The sequence below is a fragment of the Pseudorca crassidens genome, chromosome 10 (assembly GCF_039906515.1).
Source record: "Pseudorca crassidens isolate mPseCra1 chromosome 10, mPseCra1.hap1, whole genome shotgun sequence".
In the NCBI taxonomy this organism is placed as follows: domain Eukaryota; kingdom Metazoa; phylum Chordata; class Mammalia; order Artiodactyla; family Delphinidae; genus Pseudorca; species Pseudorca crassidens.
In genome coordinates, this window is record NC_090305.1 from 66,469,944 (window position 1) to 66,494,413 (window position 24,470).

Here is a 24,470-nt window from a genome sequence, read left to right on the forward strand (position 1 = left end):
CACCCACCTACCTTACCATCCTGGTGTCTTGCCCAGACTGCACGGTGAGACTGCTCTCTTCATTCTCTGGGGCAGGTGAGGCCCAGGTACCTGAGGAAGTCCTGGTTTGCTCCTCCTCTAGGCCTTGCAATGTGATGGGAGATAAAGACAAATTATTTAAGTTCCTAACACCCTCTCTCCCCAGATATTTTAAGGTAGAACTTCATAGACTAACTAATGAGAGTGTTCTTCATTTATTTATTCTTAGGGTCAGGGCTTTCTTTATGTGCCTGCTGCATTTTTTCTACTTCCCTTCTTTCTTAAAATTACAAAAAAACTTGTGCCTGCCCAACACTATTTGCAGTGCATGGTTGTACGCGAGGCAGGACGTGTAAGGCAGAGTGGGGAGGCTTCCACAAGCTGCATGGACTCTACTCCTAGTGGATTTGGGTTTGCAGAGTGCTTTCACCACTTCCCCTGCCGTGTTGCTGCAGCAAATCCCGAGGAAGGGACCGTGGAAACAGGACAGGTGGTGCTCCTACCACAGGTGAGCCTGACCCTCTGCAGCTCTGCGAATCCACAGTTCCCAGAGCTGGTTTGAACCCCTGCCCAGGCTTCATCTGCCCAGTCCTGAGCCCACCCAACAAGTCACCAAACTGTGGCCCCTGATGGCTGGTGTGCGATCTACAATGGGTTGGTTCCCTGCCCCCATCTCAGCATAGAGGGTGCTGGGTGTGTTCAGGGAGAGACCCAGAGGCGCTGGGATTCTGTGAAGATGAGTGCAGCGAGGGTAAGGTGCATGGGCTTAAACACCCCCTCCCTAACCTGGGGCTCTCCTGACACATTTAACCATCCTTACCCTGCACACAGGACAGAGGCTCCCAGAATTTTTATCTTTTGTGGGGTGTTTGGTTGGTTTCCAGCTCTTCACTGTCTCTGCAAAGATCATCCTTATGCCTGTATATTTGTACACTCGTGTAATTGCTTTAGTGGAATTGTAAAAGTTGGACACGAACTACGAAATTATCCTTAAAAATATTTTTTTGCTTATAAAAAATAAGGCCTATTTGCTTATAAAAATAATAAGGCCTTCTTATAAGTCTGTGGTGAAAATAAGTTCCTAGAGCCTTTGTTAGGACAACCTGGCGGGATTGCCCCCAATTTACACGGGCTACACTTTGAATTTATCCCCCCCCAAAAGAATTGCACATGTACGCATAAAATTCTAGGAATAACCTAAATGCTTATAAATAAGGGAACGATTAAACAGGTATTGTGTATCCATAACAACGTATATGATACATCTTAACATGTACTGGTTAAAAAGAGAGCATGAATCTATATGTATAGACTTGGAAAGAACTTATGGGTAAAACATGCGTGTGTAACATTGCACTTATATTTAAAAAGCCACACGTCTTATTTCTACATATATTTGTACATATACCTAGAAAAAGGATCAGGAGACACATCAAATTCAGGAGTGGTTGTACCTGAAAAGGAAAGCGGGATTGAGTTGGGGCAAAAGGATGTGGTGGTGAAGGGGGCATTCATGTCTAATTCTAGGTATCTCTGTGTGCTTTCAACATTTTATACCAACACAACAAAACAAAAAACAAACAAAAAAAGCATGCATATATTACTTATTAAAAAAATAAAGCAACTCATTAACCCTAAAAAATTGATGTAACAGTATGTTTTTAAGCTTACTTTTCCACCAAATGACTCTGAAAGTGCCTGTTTTCCCACATCATCTCAACATTGGGCATCAGCCCTTTTAACCTTCAGCAAATACTTTAGCCTAATATTACATTATTACTGTCATTAGCATTGTTTGAAAATGAGGCTGAATGTCTTTTTGTGTTTATTGACTACCCGTATTTCTCCTTCATGTCCTTTGCCTAATTTTGTATTAGATTATCTCTTAAGGATTTACATTAACCTTCTGTCTGTGTATATGTAGCCTCCAGGCCTGTGCTGCTTTTCTATTGGTTTTTTATCCCCACAATGTAGTGTAATAGAACAAATACTACTCATTGGGGCAATTCATTTAACCCCTCTGGTTCTTAATGTTCTCATAATTGCTTCTAATACTCATCCATCTATTGTGGGCTTACTCTGCCAGGAACTTTGCTAGAAAACTTGTACACATATGATCCCATTTGATGCTTTCAACGATAGTGTTGGGTAACTATTTCACAGAAAAAGAAACTGAAACTCAGAGAGGGTGACTAACCTGCCCAAGACCACACAGCTGGTAGGTGAAGATAGATTCCAACACTGATTCCACATTCTAGGTCCTTAAATCCCATACTACATTATAACTCTTCATCCCCAGCCCCATTCTCATCCCAAACATGTGGGCTTGGATCAAAGTAAATCTACTGTTACTGATTTTCTTTAAGCTAAAAACATTTAGTAGGGGGAAAAAAAAACACGCTCACTATATGCAAAGCATTGTCCTAGGTGCCTGGGGCAAACACATCAGGACACACAGGACATAACCCCCACAGACCATGGTGCCCGTAGCCTGGGGTGTGAAGAGACAACTACACAAAGGGAAAAAGCACAGAGCAGGTGGTGCTGAGTATGGAGCAACTGGAAATAGTCAAGTTCACCATTCAAATCTGAAACAATAGTATTATTGCTCTGTGGGGTATAAAGCCCCATTTTATGCAGCAGGTCACATCTCATCACTACAGTGAGCAGACCAGTGACAGGAAATCCTGGAGAGCACAGGGTCCTGACTGTGGGTGGAGAGAGGTCCTCAGGTCCAACTGCTGGCATCACCACTGTGCAGAGGCAGCCCTGGCTGGGTGCTGGCTCACGGATCACCTGAGCTCCTGACAGAGGGCATCAGCACGCCGCTCCCCGCACACATGTTCTCACTCACCCACATCCTGGGCGGGGATCGGAGGAGGAGTTCCATCACACTGTTACCAGCCCGACCCCCTCTCCATGAAGCCAGCCTAGGGGCTGGCCAGAGAGCTGCTGCTCTGCGGGCCGCCTCCCTTTCCCGAGCTGTACCCTTGAAACAGTAAGGACGTGCTTGGCCAGAGGTGCCTGGACTCAGCAGCCTAATTTTTAGTGTCTGGAAAGACCTCAGAAAGTCCTTGCCCAAAATAATCTTCCCCATGCCACTGCCAGAAAATCTTCCCCTACTCTCATTTTTCTTTAGAGGACGACAGGGAAGACTGGCGGAAATGCTGGTGTAATCCAGGCAGCTCACTCACTGGCACCCCCTACCTGCCAAGTAAGAACAGCTTCTCCAAAGGTAATGGAATACGGATCAGATTCATAAAGGGGTGGAAAAGGTCAGGCCAAGAGAGACACAAGCCCAGGCCCTGTCAATTTCACAACTCTTACCTTCTGCAAGGCGTGTTTCTAAATGAGGTTCTTAAAGGTAAACCTCCAGGAGGACAGATAAATGCATCACAAAGCGGGCCTGTGGTCCTGACCACGTGAAGGCATTTGAAGCCTCAGAGAGAAGCTTCTGTCAGCATTTGCCGTGGATGACTCTTAGAGAAATTCCAGTTCCCGGCTCTGTATCAGTTGGGGTCTGCTGTGGGCAAGGGTCTTGGAAAATCACTGACCTATGGGTCAGTGATTGTCAAGTCCTGTTCTGCTTCTGCCCAGGCTGTCTGGCACTCAGAGGCCGGCTCACAAACATTATCCTCCTTCACCAGAGGAGCGGCATCATTTAGGTCCCTTCCCAAGCTCATCTTACGCCTTTTGTCATCTTTGCCACACTTCTTATCACTTCTCCTCACCCTTGTTGATAGCTCATTAGACAATGTGATTGAAAGCATTTTGTGAATTAAAAAATGTCCTACAAAACCAGTATTAAATGCTTAGCTATGCAGGATCACAATCATGACTCAGGGCTCCTGACCGCTCCACGAAGTCAAGTGGAGCCTGGAAGTAAGGAATCAGGCCTGAGAAAGGAATTGCTGAGAGAAGATAGAGGGAGATGAAAGATGTTCAGCTGCTTCCTATTTAACAACCCATGGGTCCTGGTGAAGGAGCACAGGTTTAAGGTTAAAGCCACCCAGAGATGGCAGAGTCAGGGACAGAGCCCTGCAGCAGACTCCTAACACAACCTCCAGACTTCTCTCGGATTTGGCCCAGCCATACAGAGACCTCTTTGCTTATGGTGACCATATTTCACAAAGCGAAAAAAGACAGACCATAATCTTTAAGTAGCATCATCCTCAAGGGATAATAGGCTGGAATATTTGCAGTCAGGACTCTCCTCAAGATGCTGTGTGGGAAAGTCATCATACCTTTGTAAGCTTGGCCATGTGCACCCCTTTTAACTGTCTGTGCTTGGTGGTATGGTCTTTGGGCCGTACACTCATCAGAGTTTCTTGTTTCCCACTCAATGCTTGGCCATCTCCTAACAGAGATTGCACAGCTAACGAAGTTGAGCTGTCAGGAATCACTTGGAGTAAACTGGATTCCAGACCCCACAGTGTTAGACTCCAAGTCCTCACTTTCTGTTGATCAAACCCCAACAATCCCACTCTATTTGGACATTTATTTGGTCATCTGTTTTTTTAACTGACCACATTGGATATAGTCATTTTCTATTTAAGTATCAAAGATTTAACTTTGAATCCCCTACCCTCCTCCCTGTGAAGATGACCAGGGATGTTGACATGTCTTAGTCAAGTATGGCTCAAATGACACAATGTTAATCGTGTTTTATAAGACTAGTTACTATTTATATTCTGTGTGCCTACTATATGGGCCAATTTCAACCAGATACAAACATACCAGCTTTAAGAGCACCTGCAGGCTTTGAGGTCAGGCTGACATAGGTTTGAGCCTCAGCTCTGCCACTTACAGCTGTGGGATCGTGGTCATGTTGTTCAATCTTTCCCAGAATCAGTTTTCATGTCTATAAAACAGGGACAAGAACCTCATGTGAGGACAGTCAGTGAAGAACCACAATATAACATCAAATGCTTCACAATATAACATACATAAACATTAGTTTCATCTTCCCCTACCCTCTCTCATAGAAAATTAGTCTCCTCTACTTAAATTCAAACATTCTATCTTCTTACTAATTTTACATTCCTTCCAAATAGGAAACAACGGGATAACTAATATGTCATGTGTAAAGCACTGTGAGCTTTTGCAGGGAATGGAACTCACTCCATGGAGTATTAGGAAGAGAGACCATCATTACGTTAACAGGAAAGTTCGGGGCTACCAGCCCTGGGAAGGCCTTTCCTGGTCCAGTCAGCTTAGCCCAGAAAAGCAGCCAAATAAGGGCTAGGAACACCATGCAACCCACACAAATACTCCCAGTGTTGCAAAACCCAGGCTAGTAAGAGCTCGGGATCAGCTAAAGCAACGTGTTGGCTCCCCAGTTTCTGCCTTATTGACCTTGAACTTGCCTGTAAAAGGCCTAACATTGTTGAGGGGCAGTACCTGCAGCTCAGCGTTGAACGAAAGCACCTTCCTCTAACGAGGGGCTTCTTAGAGCCCCATCGCAAAGGACAGAGATGGCCCTTCCTGGGGGCTCTGCCACTTCCTCAGTCTGGGCTGCAAGTGTGTTTCCTGCCAGCCCTCTTCTGACCAATGACTCATAACGTCTTTGCTTCCACTCAGCCTCCAAGCTTAGTAAAGCAGCCCCCTTCCTTATAAATGGGATGTCTCACAAAGTCTCATTTGTGAACCTGATGGCTGGACCAGGTCCCCACTTGCTTGGAGCTGAATGACTCTTGATGGTTAGGGTTCCTGGTGTGCAGGCTGGTCTCTCTAACTGGGTTTCCCTTGGACTGTTTGGGGGGAGGGTTTTTTAAGCTGGGTTGTTATCTCCTCCAGGAGAGGCATGTTTTCATGCTATTTATTTCACTCTCTCCCTGCCCATCCTCACCACATCTAATAACACAGTTCTCAGAGCCAAGAGTATATGCTGCGCTGAATGAAAACATCTCAAGATTCATTTGGGCCCTGTCAACCCCTGGAATTCTCCTTCACCATGTTGGGACAACCCATATCAAAAACTGAATCAGTACAAATCCCTTGTTTCCAAGAAAGGAGAAAGACTGTGTACGATGGCAACAGCAACAATAGTGGAAGCAAAAACATCTCCATCTATCAGGGTCTCCTCTGGGACAAGAGCTATGTGAGGAGCAAAGCAGCTGCATTTTCAAAATGCTCTGCCTGGTGGCAGTCTTCTCCTAGGACTGTGGCCCCTGCTTCTCTCCTGTCCTCCAAGGACTGCTTCAGCCGCACGGCTCTTGCAGCTGCCGTACTAGGTCAGGCCAAGTTCAAGGAGGGAGTTGTTCAAACCCTCACCTCAGAAAATGTCCCATTTCCACTGTATTGGGCTGTCTTAGGAATAAATGTAACTAGAAACCAACCAAGCAGCATCAGGCTCTGCAGCGTCCCCACAACTCGCTTCAGAAAGCCTGAAACCTGGGTGCTGAGAGGGCTCGGAAGCTGTGACTCTTCCACTGCAAGCACACCCAGCACCCAGGTCTTGGTGTATCGACACCTTCCTCCAGAAAAGTAGCCAGGTCTGCAAAGAGAAACGGCTGATTCCAGTGCAGGGGCAGGAAAGGTACAAGCTGAGCCAAAAGTAAGGAGGTCCTCAAAGAAGGATGGGGACATGTCAAAAGACACAGAAGCCAGCTTGAAGAGGCTCCCCCTGGCCAAATCTGCAACCATCTGGGCATCAAACTTTTAAATGGTACTATGGATTATAATCCATTGAATAAAATAATAATCTATGAATCCATACTGACAATATATAGACAGACCAATAGACTGAGAGATAGTTGAGAAGGGCAAACTCTACTGTAGAATGCCAACTAATACATGTAGAAGTAAAGAGGGTATTAGAAAATTACAGTTGCAACCATTGTAACAAAAAATGTTTCAGGCAGGAGTCATCAGTGGCTGCTAAACGTGGAGGCTGAAAGTTTGATGAGCAACAGGATATTTACAGTCTCCTACTTGTTCCCCACAAAATACTTACTAATTAAGGGAGAAATAATAACTTTACAGTGGATAAAACTGGCAGACACTACGTTAATCAATGATCAACAGAGACACCACCAACATAGAAACAAATGGCTATCTGTGCGTCCTGCTAGGGTGCCCTGAGCAGGAAACATCACTCCACTGATACTTATGCCAAAAACCCATAATCTGATTCTAACGATGACAGGAGAGCAAACAAAACCAAGTGGAGGGATATTCTACAAAATACTGACCTATAGAATTAAAAACTGTCAGTGTGACGAAAGACCCAAATAAATAAATTAATTAAAAGGTTGAGGAAGTGTTCCAGATTAAGGCAGATGTGACAAGTGAATGCAGTATACACACGATCTGGGATTGGATTCCAAACTGCTATCAGTTGCATTGAGAAAATCTGAAAACCATTTGTATGTAAGATAATAATTTTAAATTTCGTCATTTTGACCATTATATGGTGGTTATGTAAGTGAACATCCTTGTTCTTAGGAAATACACACTGAAGTATGAAGTACTTAAGAGTAAAGGGGCATGATGTCTGCGACTCACTTTTAAACAGTTCAGAAAGGAGATGATGTATGTATGTATGGATGGATGGATAGAGATTATAGGTATATACAGAGAGACAGATGTAGGAAATGCTACAGCAAATGTGGCAAAATGAACATTTGGTTAAGCTTGGTGATGATATGGAATTCTCTGTACGATTCTTACAAAGGTTCTGTTAAGTGTGAAATTATTTTAAAACAAAAAGTTTAAAAAAAAACAAAGCAAAACATGACAAGTGAAAAGGAAGACACTAAAAAAATATATGCAGGATGGGAATATAAAGTGGTACAGCCACTCCAGAAAGTAATCTGGCACTTTTCTAAAAACCTAAACATGTACTTACCATGTGACCCAGCAATTGAACTCTCGGGTATTTATTCCAGAGAAAGAAAACTTCTGTTCATAAAAAGCCTGTACACAGATGTTCATAGAAGCTTTGTGTATAATAGCCCCAAACTGGAAAGCACCAAAACACCCTTCAACAGGTAAAAAATCAAAGAAGCTGATGCAGTCACATCATGGAGTACTACTCAGCAAAGGAACAAACTACTGATACACACAACAGTTTAAATGGATCTCCAGGAAATCAGGCTGAGTGCAGAAAGTCAATGTCAAAAATTTACACACTGCATGATTTCCATTTATATAGCATTATCGAAATGACAAAATTGTAGAGATGAAGAATATATTAGTGGTTGCCAGAGGTTGTGGGTGGAGGGAAGGAAGGAAGTGGCTGTGAGTATAAAAGGACAACACAAGGGATCCTTACGGTGGAACAAGTCTGTATCTTGACTGCGATGGTGGACACATAATATGCACATATGATAAAACTGCACAGAGCTACACACACACACAAGGGCGTGTGAAATGGGTGGAACTTTGAAGAAGCTGTGTGGGTGGTACCAACGACAGTTTCCTGGTTTTGCTATTGTACTATAGTCATGAAAGGTACTAACTCTGGGGGAAACTGGGTGAAGGATGTGCAGTACCACCCCGTACATTTCTTTGCAACTCTCTGTGAATCTATAATTATTCCAAAATAAAAAGTTCAAACCAAGAAAACAGCAAGCCCCGGACAGAGCTTGTATGGGCTGCCCTGCTGACACTGCCATGACCTCAGCTCCCAAGAGATGTCCCCTGGGGAGTCTGGCCTGAGTGGTGTCCTTTCTTCTCACTTTATCTGGCAGCCCCACAGCTTTGCATGAAGTCTCAACCCCCTTCACTGTGTAACTTATCGCTGGGGAACAGATGATGGAAGCACAGGGCAGAGACCTAGAGAAATCTGGGTATGACCTTTAACAATACTGGAGCTCACATTGGATTAAGGGCTTTGAAGTCAGGCTGCTTGGGTTCAAACCCCCATCTGTCTCTTACTATCCATAAGGCCTCGGATAAGATGCTTACCTTTTGGGCCACAGTTTTCTTATCTATGAAGTGGGAGTGATGACAGTCCCTGATCATAGGTATATGATGTATATCATACTGTGTTTGTACCTATAAATCTTAGAACAGTACCAGACACCTAGAAAGAGTTAATAAATGTTAGTTGTTATTTATAATACAAATAAAAACAATTGTTTACCATTATTATATCTCTCTACAGGTTTAATCATTCCTATTTTACAATGAAGAAGCTGGGACTTAGCAAAACTAATTAGCTGGTGTGGATCGGCTAGTGACAGAGCCGAGATCCAGATCCAGAGCCTCCAAGTGCATGCCCTGTCCAATACGTCTGTGTGAGTCAGTGTGTGTGGAAGCCTTACCAGAAAGAGGAGGAGGGGAAAATTCAGAAAGCAGAGAAAAGGAGAAAGAACAGATTATATTCTAGGAAGAAAGATGGGAAAGAACATCTCAACTGACTTAGACTATAGAGGAAATTTACGTTCCCACTATTTTGAGTTCCTAACGTAGGGAGCCTCTAGGGTTGGTGAATTCAGTGGCTCAGCAACGTCATGGATCGTATGGGTCTATCTTTCGACTCTGTGTTGTCAATTCAAAATTCAGTCAAATTAGGAAAATCGTAAATGTGTGTCCTTTGGAGTAAACAAATTATAGAGGCTGTGAAATTCCATGCCAGGGCATTAAGTAGGTTTTCAGATCACTTGTGAGCACAGAGGAAATAGCAACACTTCAGAAGCTTAGTTTGATAAGTTTTTTCTTAAAGTACTTGCTAATGGCTTCACTAAAATTTGAAGAAGCTCATGTAACCAAAAAGGTTTTCCCAGCATATAACATGTCTGTAAAAAAAAGAACAGCAACAAAACTTTCAAGTTAATCTTTCACCTATTAAATATTGTTCCACCGTGGATTTCTTTTAAAGAGGAAAAGGGTACTAAAAACTTACAGTAGAAATATTTTACTAGCTTTTTTATCCTATCCTCTCTGTTTGCATATAACATGTATCAAAAGAAAAACACTAAAAGCAAAATGGGTATTTTTACTTTACATATAATCCAGTGATATCAGCGTTGCTCTTGCTATCATTTTGAATAGGTGGTGCTTTGAGGGGTTGCTTCCAAATCTACCTCCCTCTTTCCCCAATGAGAAAACCTCCACTGTACCATCTGGTTCTGCTGCTCCATTAGGCATTCATATTCGGAGAGAAAAGACTTATTAGAATACCTCTGCAGATTCAACATCAGCGATTCCACTTGCTTCACTGCCCTCAGATTTTGCAGTGGAGGTTTGAGCTTTGACACTGAAACTCATGTAACTAAGTTATAAGCATGCTTACTAGTAGCCTAGCAGGGTTTGATGATGACCTGACTGTTCTCAGACAGGGACCATCCCAGATGTTTAACCCAAGAACACAACAAGCTCCTTGAAATGGCTTGAAGGCCCCTTTCAACTGAGAAGCCCTTCTCGGTTTGATGCCTTTGCTGGAAGATGGTCATGGGTGTCCAGTTCTTGCTCCTGCTGGGGGACAACTAAGCAAACTGTGAAATGTCATCACCAAGCTCCCCGAGTGGATTAGCAGCTCCAAAGGGCAACACACATCTCTAAGTCGTCCTGTAAAGTGACCCCAAAGTGTGACTTGTCACACCATCCTGGGCTCGTTTACCCTCTGAAGGGCACAGGGCCGCTTTGCCTGATGCACAGCAGGTTTAAGCTCACGGATAATCCAGAGCATGTTCTGAACAATAACTGGTTCCAGCCAAGTCATGGTCCCTGCAGGGCCTGCCAGGGCAGAAGCTCGCCTGCCCTTGGGTGGGTAGGGGGAACAGGCAATGGGAACTATTTTTCACCAGGAAGCACGTCACCATGTCCCTGGAATGAGACCTCTGTGATTCTGCTAATTTGGTGCCTGTAACCTTGAAAGGCTGAGGCATTTCTGAAACACCTCCACTGGGCATATAAAGGGTTGAGGCCCTGAGGTTTCAGGACAGGCCGTGGACTTTGCAAATCCTAGAGCTGCAATACTCACCCTCCTTGACACTGTATCAAGACAGCAGCAGACTCATCTCAAAGGTAAAGGATTTTGAACTTGAGTGTGCCTGGGATGGAAGTTCATCTTGTATTTCTTGGGGGAAGCAAATGGATAGACTCCTTGTGACCCTGTCTTTTTCAGCCACTGGGGTTCATCTTTCCCTCTGAACGCTCACTTTGCATCTGCTTGGGAATGACTTAGAAATCTTAATGGGGCTTTTCCATATCTAATTTATATATTTAAGTGATACATTCAAAACAAGCTAAACTCTGTGAGAGCGCCAGAAATCAGTGCCAGTGTTCATTTAACACGGCACTGATAAGATGAAATCTTGTAAATGAAAACAGTGCATATGGAGGGAGAGATGCTAAAACCCTCAGAGGAACCAACATCCTCAAGGAATGTTCAGATAGAGACTCTCAACCATAGTGGGCTCCTCAGAAGACTGATGCTTAAGAGGATGTGCTAAATTCTGGTCTTTGTAATTCTGAAGCAGAGCTTCTTAAACTCTCCTATGTACATGAATCATCTAGGGATCAGGTTAAAATGCAAATTTTGATTCAGATTTTGGTCTTGATAAACTCTGCATTCATAACAACTCCTAGGTGATGCCAGCGCTGCTGGTCCATGTGACAATTGAGAAGCAGGGTTCAGTGGTGTTTCAGGGATGGTAAATCATCTTTAGACTTTGCAATCACTGAATCTTATCAAATAGCAAAAAGTAAAAAATAGTTCTGTTCTGTTTTTAAATTTTGATTTTTATATTAACATAGAGCAAAATGACTGTTTTGTGTGTTCTCAGTTCTAAGAATTTACCACACATTCAGCTCTGTGTAACCACCATCACAATCGGGATACAGAACAACTACATCACCCCCTCCCCACCACACACCAGTTTCCTCATGCTATGGCTTTGCAGTTATACTCTCCCCCTACCTCTAACCCCAGACAATTATTATAGCCTTGTCTTTTTGAGAATGTCATATAAATGGAATCATAGAGGGTATATAGTCTACTGAGATTGGCTTCTTCCACTCAGCATGAATGCCTTTGAGGTTCATCTAAGTTACTGAAAGTAGCAACAGTTTGTTCCTTTTTATTACTGAACAGTATTCCATTCTATGGATGTTCAACAGTTATTCACACATTCAATGACTATTGGTTGTCTCCACATTTTGGCAATGACAGATAGAACTGTGTGTGGGTGTACAGGTTTTTGCTAGAATGTTAAGTTTGCATTTCTCTAAGCTAAATAACTAGCAACGGGACTGCTGGGTCATATGGTGAGAATATGTTTAACTTTATAAGTTATAACGTATGAGAGTTCCAATTGCTCCATACCTCTCCTCTCTAGCACTTGATATTGTCAATATATAAATTTTTATTTTGGCCATTCTTATAAGGATGTAGCAGTATCTCTGCACTTTTCATTTAATTTGTATTTCCCTAGTGGCTAATGATGTTCAACATCTTTTAACATGCTTAATTGATATCTGTGCATCCTCTTTGGTGAAGTGTCTGCTAAAGTGTTTTGCCCATCTTTTAACTGGGTTGCTTGCTTTCAAATTGTTGAGTTTTGAAAGTTCTTCATATAGTCTGGACACAAATCCTTTTTCATATACGTGATTTGCAAATATTTTTTTCTCAGTTTGTATCTTGTCTTTTCATTCCTTTTGGAGAGCAAAATTTTCTAATTTTGGTGAAGCCCAATTTATTAATTTTTCTTTCATGAAGTGTGCTTTTTGTCATGTCTAAGAATTCTTTGCCTAGCCTCAAGCCACAAAAAATATTTCTCCTATATTTTCTCTTAAACGTTTTATAGCTTTACATTTTATATTCGATCTATAATCCATTTGAGTTAATTTTTATATAAGGTATGGGGTTTAGGGGGTTTTTGGTTTGGGTTTTTTTGCATATTGGTATCTTATTGTTCCAACACTATTTGTTGAGACATATCTCTGATGTCTTTTTTTTTTTTTTTTTGCCGATATCACACATCTTCATTATTGTAGCTTTATAGTAAGACTTAAAATCAGGTAGTGTAATTCCTTCAACTTCATTCTTCATTTTCAAAAGGGCTTTAGTTACTCTAGTCCTTTTGCCTTTCCATAAGTTTTATAATCAGTTTGTCTTTATTTTTAAAAATCCAATTTGGATTTTTATTACAATTGCAATAAATCTACAGATTAATTTTGGGAGAACGGATATCTCTGCTATGTTGTCTTCCAATCCATTAGCATGATATGTCTCTGCGTTTATTTAAGTTTTCTTTTATTTCATTCATCAGCATTTTGCAGTTTTTAGCAACCATATTTTGCACACCTTTTGTTAGATTTATATCTGAGTATTTAATTTGGGGGGAGTTATTGTAAATGGGATTGTCTTCAATTTCAATTTCAATTGTTCACTGGTAGCATATACTCATTTCTATGTATTAAACTCATATCCTGCACCTTTGCTAAACTCACTTACTAGTTCCAGGAATTTATTTTTTGTGATTTGCTTCATGGGCACTTGAATAGAATCTGTATTCTGTCGTCACTGGGTAGAGATCTATACATTACATTTAGATCTAGCTGGCTGCTGCTGCTGCCCAATTTTTCTGCATTGGTGATTTCCTCCCTACTAAGTTCTGCTCTTTGGGATCAGATCCACACATGTGCAGCCCACAGGCCAGCCTAGGCGCTCATGAGCAATTTTTAAGGATACCCACCTCCGTGGTATCCCTGGTAATTTCCAATTCCCTGGACTCCCCTTTTTCAATCCTCTGGCCAGAAACTTAGGGCTTTAGTTACCTGCTCTGCTGTGCACTTCTGGAGGCTGCACCCACACCTTGGTCATGTGCTGAGAGGACAGAGAGAGAGAGAGAGAAAAAAGCAGCGAGGGTCGGCTCCATCCAGTAGGACCACAGCTCCTCCTATCTGAGCAGGTGGGTTTTGCATCTCTGCAGGCCCTGCTGCTGGTCAATTCCATTGATGCTGCCAAGCTCCCTCGCCTTGGAATTTCCTGGAGACCAGCAAGAATAGGGAAAAGGAAAACTAGTGATTTCCCTCATTCTCTGAGCATCAGGAGTCTCCTTTCTTCCTAGAATCAGAGGACTGCTTGGAGCTCTCTCTGTCCACGTTCCCACTTCTGAGTTTCCTGTTGACTTGAGTCTAAACTGGGGATACCAGAATAAAAATAGAAAACTTAGCGCCATTCAATGGTAATTGGAATTCTGGCCTTCTTCTCCAATCCACCTGCTACTGTTTACTTCTTGAAGTCCACAAGCAGTTGCACTGAGTATTCTGTCCAGGCTTTGGAGCTGCGTTCTTTGGAGAGACGGGTAGAGTGTGCTTCCTCCATTTTATCTGGAACTGGAACCCTATTTCAAACCATGATCTTTATGAAGCTTTTTGAAATGTTGTTAAAAAAAAAAAAAAAACCATGAAATAGTTGCTCTTATGAGGTGTTGGGTATGCAAGAAGTACATTGGTGGCACACACAGTCAGCTGGGATGCAGTGAGCCACACTAGCCGAGAGTCACAGGAATAACTGATACGTCAAAATTCTTCCTAAAATAACTCTCACATTCCTCAGTTTGGGTTTAATACTCTGAGTAACCAGAGACTTAGGAGATTAAATGGTTGGCACAGCAATTAGCGCTCACAATGGACAAATGTGTCTTTGTTTCAGCTGACTCACTAACATCATTTGGCACTTGGTGCAGCACAAATGCCTCACAGATGGTGACAAGCTCAACACACTTTGTTTAACTGAATTCTGTGAAGGTGTTATACACTGTCGTTCTCTTTAAGCACTCATTAATTTTGTGAAGGAAAGTTCATAATTGTCATTGACGTTATGGCTTTTCTGGGTTGGTGGTGATTGACTGGAAGGAATACTATTGATTCTCTTGAGCGGAGTGCAGTCTGGTGGATGGTATTCTTAGCTGAGCAGATACAGACGAATAGAGCCATTTATTTATCAAGGACAATCCCCTTTGTTTCCAAAGGGCTTTCCAACTACTGATATCTTCCTCATCACATTTCTGCACATTTTAGAAGCCAGAAAACACAATGCTCCCAGAAACATGTATTACCCGTGAAGGAATGGGCTAAACCCTAACAATGAGATGCTGGGTCTCCCAGGAGGTTAGAGCTGGGGAGCTTGGATGAATCTCCAGTCCAAAGACAGAAGACAATTTTTCTCTACGCTTATTTTATTTTATTTTTATAATATTTATTTATTTTATTTCTTTTATCTTTGCTGCACCGGGTCTTAGTTGCAGCACACGGGATCTTTTTGTTGCAGCATGAGGACTTCTTAGTTGCAGCACGCATGCAGGATCTAGTTCCCCGACCAGGTATCGAACCCAGGTCCCCTGCATTGGGTGCGTGGAGTCTTACCCACTGCACCACCAGGGAAGTCCCTTTCTACGTTTATTTAGGCATAACTTGTGTGTAATAAAATCCACCTGCTTTAGATGTACAGTTTGGTAAGTTTTGGCAATTGTATACAGTTGTTTAACCATCATGAGAAGCAAGATACAGAACATTTCCACAACCTTAAAAGGTTCCCCAGGCCCCTTTGCAGTCATTCCCCTCCCTCACCTCGACCCCAGGCCACCCCAACTGCTTCTGTCACTCTGGTTCTGTGGTGCTCTCACCACAGGCCTCTGCACAGTCCACTTCCTGCATCCTGGGTGCTCCTACCCACCCACTCGTCCTGCGTGTCCCTGCCCCTAGGAAGCACCCCGAAGCCCTCAGACCAGGCCAGGTGACTCCAAGGTTCCCCTCACTGGCCTCACAGACTTTCCCTCAATGCCTGAAGCACTACCACAGGGACCACTGCCACTTCCAGGCCAGCTCTTCAGGATAAAGATAACTTGGAGATGGGGGGGCATTTATTCAATTCAATAAATATTTATTGAGCACCAGTACATGCTTTAATATATTTAAATAAAACATAGGATAATCACATTTCCTAAAAACTCTGAGGGCTTACTGCAAGGTCAGTTGGATCTCTGCTCTTTTGCCAGGAAAGTATGAGATCACTGAGCACTTCCAGGGGATAAGAAAGTCACTTTCCTCCTCCCTAGGGGACAGCTGGGGGCAGTGGGTGGGGCCTGGGCCCTGATTACGACAGCTGCCCCACTTACCAGCTGTATGACCTCGATAAAGCCAAATTGCTACTCAACTTTCTAACCTGCGGAATAGTGCTTACCTTGCAAGATGGCTGTTGCTGTGACATCCCTATGCTCAGCCCTCACTACCTCAGCGTCCCTGGGGCCAGCTCTGACCCATCGCACAAGAGGACAGGATCAAAGACGGAGTTCTCACCTTGGCTGCACATTAGAATCACGGGGGGTGCTTTTAAAAATCCTGACACCCAGGCCACATCCCAGGCTGATGAAATCAGACTCCCTGGGGACTGGCATTTGTTTTTTGTAAAACTCTCCAAGTGATTCCAAGGTCGGCCAAGGTCAATAGACACTGATCCAGAAAGAAAAGAGAAGAGAAGTAGAATTATTTCATGTCTATAGAAAGAAAGTTGGGGGAGGTTGTGATGATTATTTATTGTTAATGATTACACTATATCCTATACAGTATGAGGTTTTAGAACTACAAAAGTTCTAAACTGCGAAACAATTGAATATTCATGATCAAATTTAATCTTCAGAGAAATTTTAAAGATGAGGAGTCTGAGGCCTGGAGAACTTATTGTCAAACAGAAGGTGCATCAAGTTAATGGACAAATAGGTCTGCAGTGAATGTCTGGCTTCAAACCCCTCTCTGCTTCCACCCTGCCCCACTGCCCTTGTCAGTCCCTCTGAGAGAGCTGTGATCCAGACCTTCATGCTGATTCCAGACCCAGGTGTCCAGATGCCCCTTCAGTACTTCCCCTTGAATGTTAACGCCCAGGCAACTCAAACTCTGTCCAGCACTGCTCAAGGTCACTCCGCATGGCCCTCCTCCTCTGGTTGCCCATCTTTGCACAGGCACAGCCAGTGCAGCTCCACTGACATCCCTCACCTTTGTTTACCACGTGGCACTGACCACCTCCAGAATGCCTTCATTACCCTTGCCTCTACCCCCTGGTCATAGCTCCTCCCTGGACATTTCCAGTAGCCCACTAACTCCTTTCCCCGCACCCACTCTCACCTTCCAGCCCCTGCTTTTGACCTGTCTGCTAGACCAGCCAAGGTCTAGGAGTTGGGCAGGGGTTTCTTCGTGTAAAAAAGTGACCATTTTTGAGTATCTGATATGTATGATTTCACACACAAGCATGTGCACACACACAGGTACGCACAAACCTCAAAGCTGCTTGCTCGGTTGTGTCAGATGTTGGGACCATTTTCTGTGACAAACCTCTTTAGTAAAGGGCTTGAAAACATTCAGAAGTGTGCAGCCTGCCTTCTGCCAGTTACAGTTGTGGGACCACAAGCAAATTCTATCACTCCTCAAATGTCTCACCTTTAAAATGAGGAAGGGAATGTTGACTCATGGGGATGTGGTGATAACTAAAGACATAAAATGCCTGTCACACACTACTTGCTGATAAAAAGCCAAGGGGCCGTTCATCTGTAAGGAGGAAGGAAGGACAGAGCTATTTGCTAGGTGCCTGAGACACGCCAGGCTCCAGCAGGGAGCTTCTGCCTTCACATCCCTGGATCCTGTCAACAAACCAGTGTACCTCCCCGTTAGGTCCTGTGCTTGACCTGGGTCTCCCTCAGGTAAATAGCAAGGGTCTGTACCTTCCAGAGTCCAAGAGAGCGTGTTCTACGGGGGTTTGGCTGATATTTTCTTTTTCAGGGGATGAACAATCAGTACGTCCGCCGGGAGGTCTTCTGCCGGAACACCTGTGACGAGCTCAAACGCTTCTGGGAAAGAGAAATTGGCAAACAGACTTACTACCGAGAATCAGAAGAGCATCGCCTGGGAAGAAGTGCACTGGCAAAGTATGTGGCTTGTCTATTTTTTATTATTGATAATTAATTTTTAAAAATAGACTTTAATTTTTAGGGCAGTTTTAGGCTCACAGCAAAACTGAGCAGAGGGCTTCCCTGGTGGCGCAGTGGTTGAGAGTCTGCCTGCCGATGCAGGGGACACAGGTTCGTGCCCCGGTCCGGGAGGATCCCACATGCTGCGGAGTGGTTGGGCCCGTGAGCCATGGCCGCTGAGCCTGCACGTCCGGAGCCTGTGCTCCGCAACGGGAGAGGCCACAACAGTGAGAGGCCCGCGTACCGCAAAAAAAAAAAAAAAAAAAAAAACTGAGCAGAAAGTAGAGAGCTTTCATACACCCCCTCCCCCGCCATACACAGCCTCCCCTACCAGCAACATGCCCCACCAGAGAGGTGCATCTGTTACAATCCATGAACCCACATGGACACATCATACCCACACTTGTCTGTTTTTGTTTGTTTGTTTGTTTTGGGGTTTTTTTTTTGCGTTGTGCGGGCCTCTCACTGTTGTGGCCTCTCCCATTGCGGAGCACAGGCTCCAGACGTGCAGGCTCAGAGGCCATGGCTCACGGGCCTAGCTGCTCCGCGGCATGTGGGATCTTCCCGGACCAGGGCACGAACCCGTGTCCCCTGCATCAGCAGGCGGACTCTCAACCACTGCGCCACCAGGGGAGCCCCACACTTGTCTGTTTTTTAAAAGCAAAATTGATTTCCCCAGAGGAATGCTAGATGGGCATCCTAGAGGACATAATTATTTTGATTTTCCATGCATATGGTCCTGTCACCATCTATGGTTATGGGCAGTAATTTTAAAAATTCTTTAGGACTTCCCTGGTGACTCCATGCTTCCACTGCAGGGGGATGCAGGTTCAATCCCTGGTAGGGGAACTGAGATCCCACATGCCACGCGCCGGCAAAAATAAATAAATAAAAATAATAAATTCTTCTAAGCTAACAAATGTACACTCTAGTTCTTATCTGTATAAACAGAAAAATCTCTCCTCTCTGTCACCATTTCTAGTGTGTGAGGGTTACACTAAATTTGGGGAGCAGATCAGCAGATGTATCCATGAAGGGCAATCAAGCAAAGGAGACAATGACCAATTAATTCTCAGTGCTCGTTTGGGTCAAGACACAGGGTGTCCTGCGTGGTTCTAGGAGGAGGGCCAATGGGCTCGCAGCCCTCTGGTGTGCATCCCTGTTCTAGGCAAGCAAGTCAAGTGGAGAGCAGTAACTCACATGAGCAGACCAGGGTTGCTGTCTCTGGAAACAGTGGCACCTCACCACACTCACACATACTGCCTCTCGATGACTGCAGGGGGTCACCCACAGAACACAGGGAAAGACAGGTCGGGCTGTCTACCCCCTCATAGGGAAGAGCTCAGCCACTGTCTGTGCACTAAGACCACAGCTAGTGTGTAGCCAGTTGCTGGTGGGACAGGTGTGTGCTGGCCCAACGGCAGGGCCCGTGACTCCATACTGTCAGTTCATGGTTGCTAGGCTGAGAACATGCATGAACTCACAAGAGTTATATTCACTGTCACCTTCCAAAACCCCGTCCTGAGCCCTAGAGGCAAACCCAGCCTCTTCTACATGCAGAGACCTGCTCAGCCATATTCCTGGCCACAGGCAAGAAAAAGCAGACTGTCCTACCTGCTGAGGCGTTGTGTCAGGGCATCTTGTCCAGGGATTCTCAGAGAAGCTGAGTCAGGTGGCCAGTCATCTGGGGAGTCCCTGCCATCTTCCTCCCCCGAGGCCAGGCCACTCAGCATGCAGCACACCAGAGGCCACACTGAGGCCTGTGCCACGTGTGTGTCCCCCAGGGCAGTACACAGAAGGCCTCAGGTGGAGTGAAACTGACCTGCGGAAGATGCAAAAACCTTGTCTCTAAGCAAGGAGTAAGCCAAGGGGTGAATAAAATAAGCTCTGAAACAAACTGTGGTTTATTAAAACATTAAAATATATGTGTGCAGGATCTCTCCATGCACATAAAAAAGACTGCAGGAAAGACACTTTTGGTTGGTGGGGTCGCAAAGCTCTAACTTCTTATTTATCCTTCTCCTGCCTCTTCTAATCTGAACCTGGGCAGTCTGGCTCCAGAGACTCTCTGCTCCTCACCACTACTCGATGTTGTCCCTTCATAAATTGTAGAAGACAGCTCTGGTTCATTAGGTTGCTCTGAGGCTTGAATAAGAAAATGTACCTAGAGACTTCCCTGATGGTCCACTGGTTAAGACTTTGCCTTCCAATGCAGGGGGTGCAGGTTTGATCCCTGGTCCGGGAGCTAAGATCCCACATGCCTTGTGGCCAAAAAACCAAAACATAAAACAAAAGCAATATTGTAACAAATTCAACAAAGACTTTAAAAATGGTCCACATCAGGGCTTCCCTGGTGGTGCAGTGGTTGAGAGTCCGCCTGCTGATGCAGGGGACGCGGGTTCGTGCCCCAGTCCGGGAAGATCCCACGTGCCACAGAGCGGCTAGGCCCGTGAGCCATGGCCGCTGAGCCTGTGCGTCCGGAGCCTGTGCTCTGCAATGGGAGGGGCCACAGCAGTGAGAGGCCCGCGTACCACAAAAAAAAAAAAAAAAAAAAAAAAAAGGTCCACATCAAAAAGATCTTAAAAAAAAAAAAAGAAAATGTGCCTAAAGCACCCAGCATGGGGCAGGGCCCAAGGTCAGGGCTCACAAATGTCAGGTCCCCTGCCTCCTCCACACTCCCACTTAATCCAGGATTGAATATAGCAGCAGCAAGATGCCAAAGGAAGAGCCCTCCGGATGAGTAGCAAGTCTCCCTGTGCCTCAGTTTCCTCCTTGTTATTTTTATCATAGAGAAACAAACACTGACAGAAGAGGGATGTTGGGGAGTTACTGCCTTTAATTAGTGGGGAGCAGTAGGTTAATAGTGTTGTTCAACTATATCCTTACTGATTTCTTGTCTGTTTTACTGATGCTTGAAATATGGGTACTGAAGATTTGCAGATCTATTTCTCTTTACAGATCTATCACATTTTGTTTCATGTATTTTGAAGCTCTGTATTGGGTACATAAATGTTTAGGATTATTATATACTCTTGATGAATTAAACCGTTTATTACAAAACAACCCTCTTTCTCTTTGGTAATATTCTTTGCTATGAACTCTACCTTGTCTGTTGTTAATATAACCACTCCAGCCTTCGTTGATTAGGGTTAAGATGGGATATTTTTCCATCTTTTTACTTTTAACCTATTTATGTCTTCATATTTAAAATGAGTTTCTTATAGGCAACATATATTTGGATATTTTTTAATGCAATCTGTCAACCTTTGCATTTCAATTGGATTACTTATGTCATTAACATTAATTGGTATGATTGGGTTTAAATCTACCATCTTGTTATTTGTCACCTTTTTCTCTCAACAGTTATTTATTCCCTTTCTTTTTCTGCCTACTTTTGAATTAAATATTTTTAATGATTCCATTTAATCTCCTCTTTTGGCTTTTTAACTATATCTCTGTGTGTTATTTTAGTGGTTGCTTTAACATTTACATATACATCTTTAACTTATCACTGTCTACCTTCAAGTGATACATTATTTCCTGTAGAGGGTAAGAACCTTACAATCATATAGTCCCATCTCTCCACTCCTGGTCTTTGTGTTATTATACAGAGTACAATTTGACTTCCACATATGTTATAAACGCCATATTACATCATTAACAGTTTTGCCGTGCGGCTTGAGGGATCCTAGTTCACTGACCAGGGATAGAACTCGTGCCCCCTGCAGTGGGAGCGCAGAGTCCCAACCACTGGACCGCCAGGGAATTCCCATGAACCACTGACTATCTTTTAAAGAGATTTAAATAGTAAGAAAAAAAAATCATTAATACGCACACACACAGATGTCCTTCCAGGTGCTCTTCGTTCCACTGTGCAGATTTCCATGTGGTGTCATTTTTCCATCTGCTTGAAGGACTTCCTTTAACATGTCATATGTGACAGTCTGCTGGTAGTGAATTCTTCCAGTTTTTGCATATCTGAAAACAACTTTATCTCACCTCTGTTTTTGAAAGATAGCTTTGCTGGGTAAATAATTCTAGATTGAAGTTTTTTCCCCCCTCCTGTACTTTAAAGATATTGCACTTTCAAGGGCAATTTCAGAGAATTAAGACTAGAATAGTGCTCAAACAGAAGTGAGAGTTCAAATATGTATATATTTAAATTTGCAAGTCTTCTGCATACCTTTTAAAACCTGAACACATGCATGCACACACATGCATACACAGACACCTTCAGAATAAAAAGGAAGGAAGCTTCCCTGAACCAAAAGCCATGGAGATGAATACTCCATTTGTGTTTATTTTGTTTCTATTTTCAGGCTCAGAGAAGAATGGAAGCAGAAACTGGAAACAAAGCTGAGACTACGGAACAATTCAGATGAGACAGAAAAGCGGGCCAATGTTGGCCAAGAGCTTCACTGACACAAGAGGATACAAAGCACTGAGGTCACTCTGCCAGGACAAGCCAGTGCAAATCCCTGAGTCCCTTTGCTATACCATACAGATCCCATACTATTGTTTCCCCCACCTGTAAATCCTGTGGGGATTTACCTGTGAATCCTTCCCCACTGCTGAGTGGGAATTATTAGCCAAGGCAGTCCTCTCTGCATGGGGACCAGAATATTATCCCCAATGTGTCTAAAGACGAGATTATCTAACAGCAAAGCTCCATGCAGCATACTTTATTTCCATATAATTATCTTCTAATTTTGAAATCCCAATATTTGAAATTCTAAGCACATGAGGGGGGATGATTTTCACGGTCATACTTTAAACATCGCACATTAGTTTTGCTCCACATTTCTCCTAGGAAACAGCACCATGTAATCCTTTCTCTTGTTTTCTTTTTATGAGAAAAGAAATGCACCTATCTGCAGAAATAAAAATATTGTAAATAGTCCTTAAAATAAGGTTTAAAAATTAACTGATCTAATATTATTTTTCTTCACATGAATTTAATAGGCTTATTCAAAAACATGTTTACGTAGAACCATTCAATAAGATCGGAATAATTTTAATAAAACTTGGTTGCCATGCCATCACTGGTATACATGCTCTTCATTTTGTTGCTTTCTTTTAAATCTCCACGTGCTGGCACTGGTTGGCTCTCTGTCAGCTCAGCTAAAGTATATCTGGCCACCCCAACAAAGTGCTTGTCACATAGATTCTGGACTTTGAAATATCATTGTCACTGCCCAGCCATCTCTCAGGTCCCCATACAGGGTTGCTGCTTCTAAAAGTGCAAACTGTAACTAGGCCTGGTGCAACATTTCCCAACCAGGGCAAAGGAGCAGAGAGATACATGCTGTAAAGTACTTGATGGTTGTAGGCAGTGCCTGCAAAGCCTTACATATTTAAGGGGCAGTGTTACCAGGAGACACAGAGAGCAAGGCAGAGGCAATTCTGAACAGAGCAAGTGTGGTGTTCCAGTCCTCTAAATGCCCTGATGTGCCCTAAAGTGCTTCCATCCACATCCCCAGGGAGCCCAGATGGGAGCCACCAGGAGGCAAGAAAAGTTGGGGGAGCATTTCCTCAGATTCCACACTCATATGATCCAGGAAACAGGGCTTGGAGCCCTGCTTCCTGCTATGGTCTCTCATTCAACCTGGGATTCAATTCAACTAATAAACCATGAATCCCAGCTGGGTTCTTTTGAGATTGATGAATGAGGAATTTTTGTTGGGTATAAGAGGGAAATAGGAATTAAGTAGAAGGAGAAGAAAAGACAGAGCTTTCAGGCTGAGAGGCTCTCAGAAGAAAAGGCCTCCCATCACGAACCGCAAAACGCTGCTGCTGGAATCTAAATGCAGTCAAGTGAGGCAGATAATGCATGTGAAGATTCGTTGTGCATTAATTCATCCACCGCATACCTGGCACTGTGCTGTACGACCAAATACAGCAGAGTAAACCAGAAGTGATGACTCTGGAGGCTACAGGCTAGGGAAGATGGCAGAAAAGCCAAGGCAATAAGTGTGAGGGACTAAATAGCACTGGGAGCCACAGCAGGCAAAGGTGCCCACCTGATGTGGGACCCATTCTGGTCTAGGGAGGGCTTCTTAAGAACAGGGTAGTTAAACCCAAGTAAGCATGATCCAGTGAAGGCAAGATTCAGGGCTCAGGTCCTGGGTGCCTTGAGGGAATACATTTAGCTAAGCTAGAATGGGAGTAAGAAGAAGGCGTAGCAAGAGCTGAATCTGCAGAAATCAGCATTCAGGGCCTTGCTGCATGAGAGTATGAGCTTTTCCCAAGGGCACAGGAAGCCACTGAAGGGTGTTGGCCAGGGGAGAGCCACAGTGGCCATGGTTCAGGAGGATTACTTTGCACAGAAAGATGCAAGGACAAAGGTGGGAAGGCCAGCCAGGAGGTTCTGCAGATGCCTCCCAAGAGGTGAGAAGGCCTACACTAAGTCCTCAGTGCCCTGGAAGCAGGGACTGGGGGGAAAGAGACAGGGAGAGAAGCATGAGTGCCTTTTCTCACAGTACTAGAGGCTTGAGGTCAAAGATCAAAGCGGCAGCATGGTCGGTTTCTGGTGAGAGC

At 43.9% G+C, this 24,470-nt stretch overlaps 1 protein-coding gene and 1 long non-coding RNA gene across 2 annotated transcripts; one reads left to right on the top strand and one right to left on the bottom strand.

Annotated features, from left to right (window-relative positions):
• Positions 1–1,375: 1,375 nt before the first annotated feature.
• On the bottom strand, positions 1,376–20,350 carry LOC137233106 (uncharacterized). The gene is made up of 4 exons (XR_010947298.1): positions 19,548–20,350; positions 17,688–17,813; positions 4,826–4,879; positions 1,376–1,472 (listed from the first exon to the last, which is right to left on the bottom strand). It is a non-coding gene; the product is annotated as an uncharacterized lncRNA (long non-coding RNA).
• FAM240A (family with sequence similarity 240 member A) lies at positions 17,743–22,934 on the top strand. The gene is made up of 2 exons (XM_067755869.1): positions 17,743–17,891; positions 22,253–22,934. The coding sequence occupies exons 1-2, from the start codon at positions 17,749–17,751 to the stop codon at positions 22,353–22,355; spliced, it is 246 nt and encodes an 81-aa protein (XP_067611970.1). The 5' UTR covers positions 17,743–17,748; the 3' UTR covers positions 22,356–22,934.
• Positions 22,935–24,470: the final 1,536 nt, after the last annotated feature.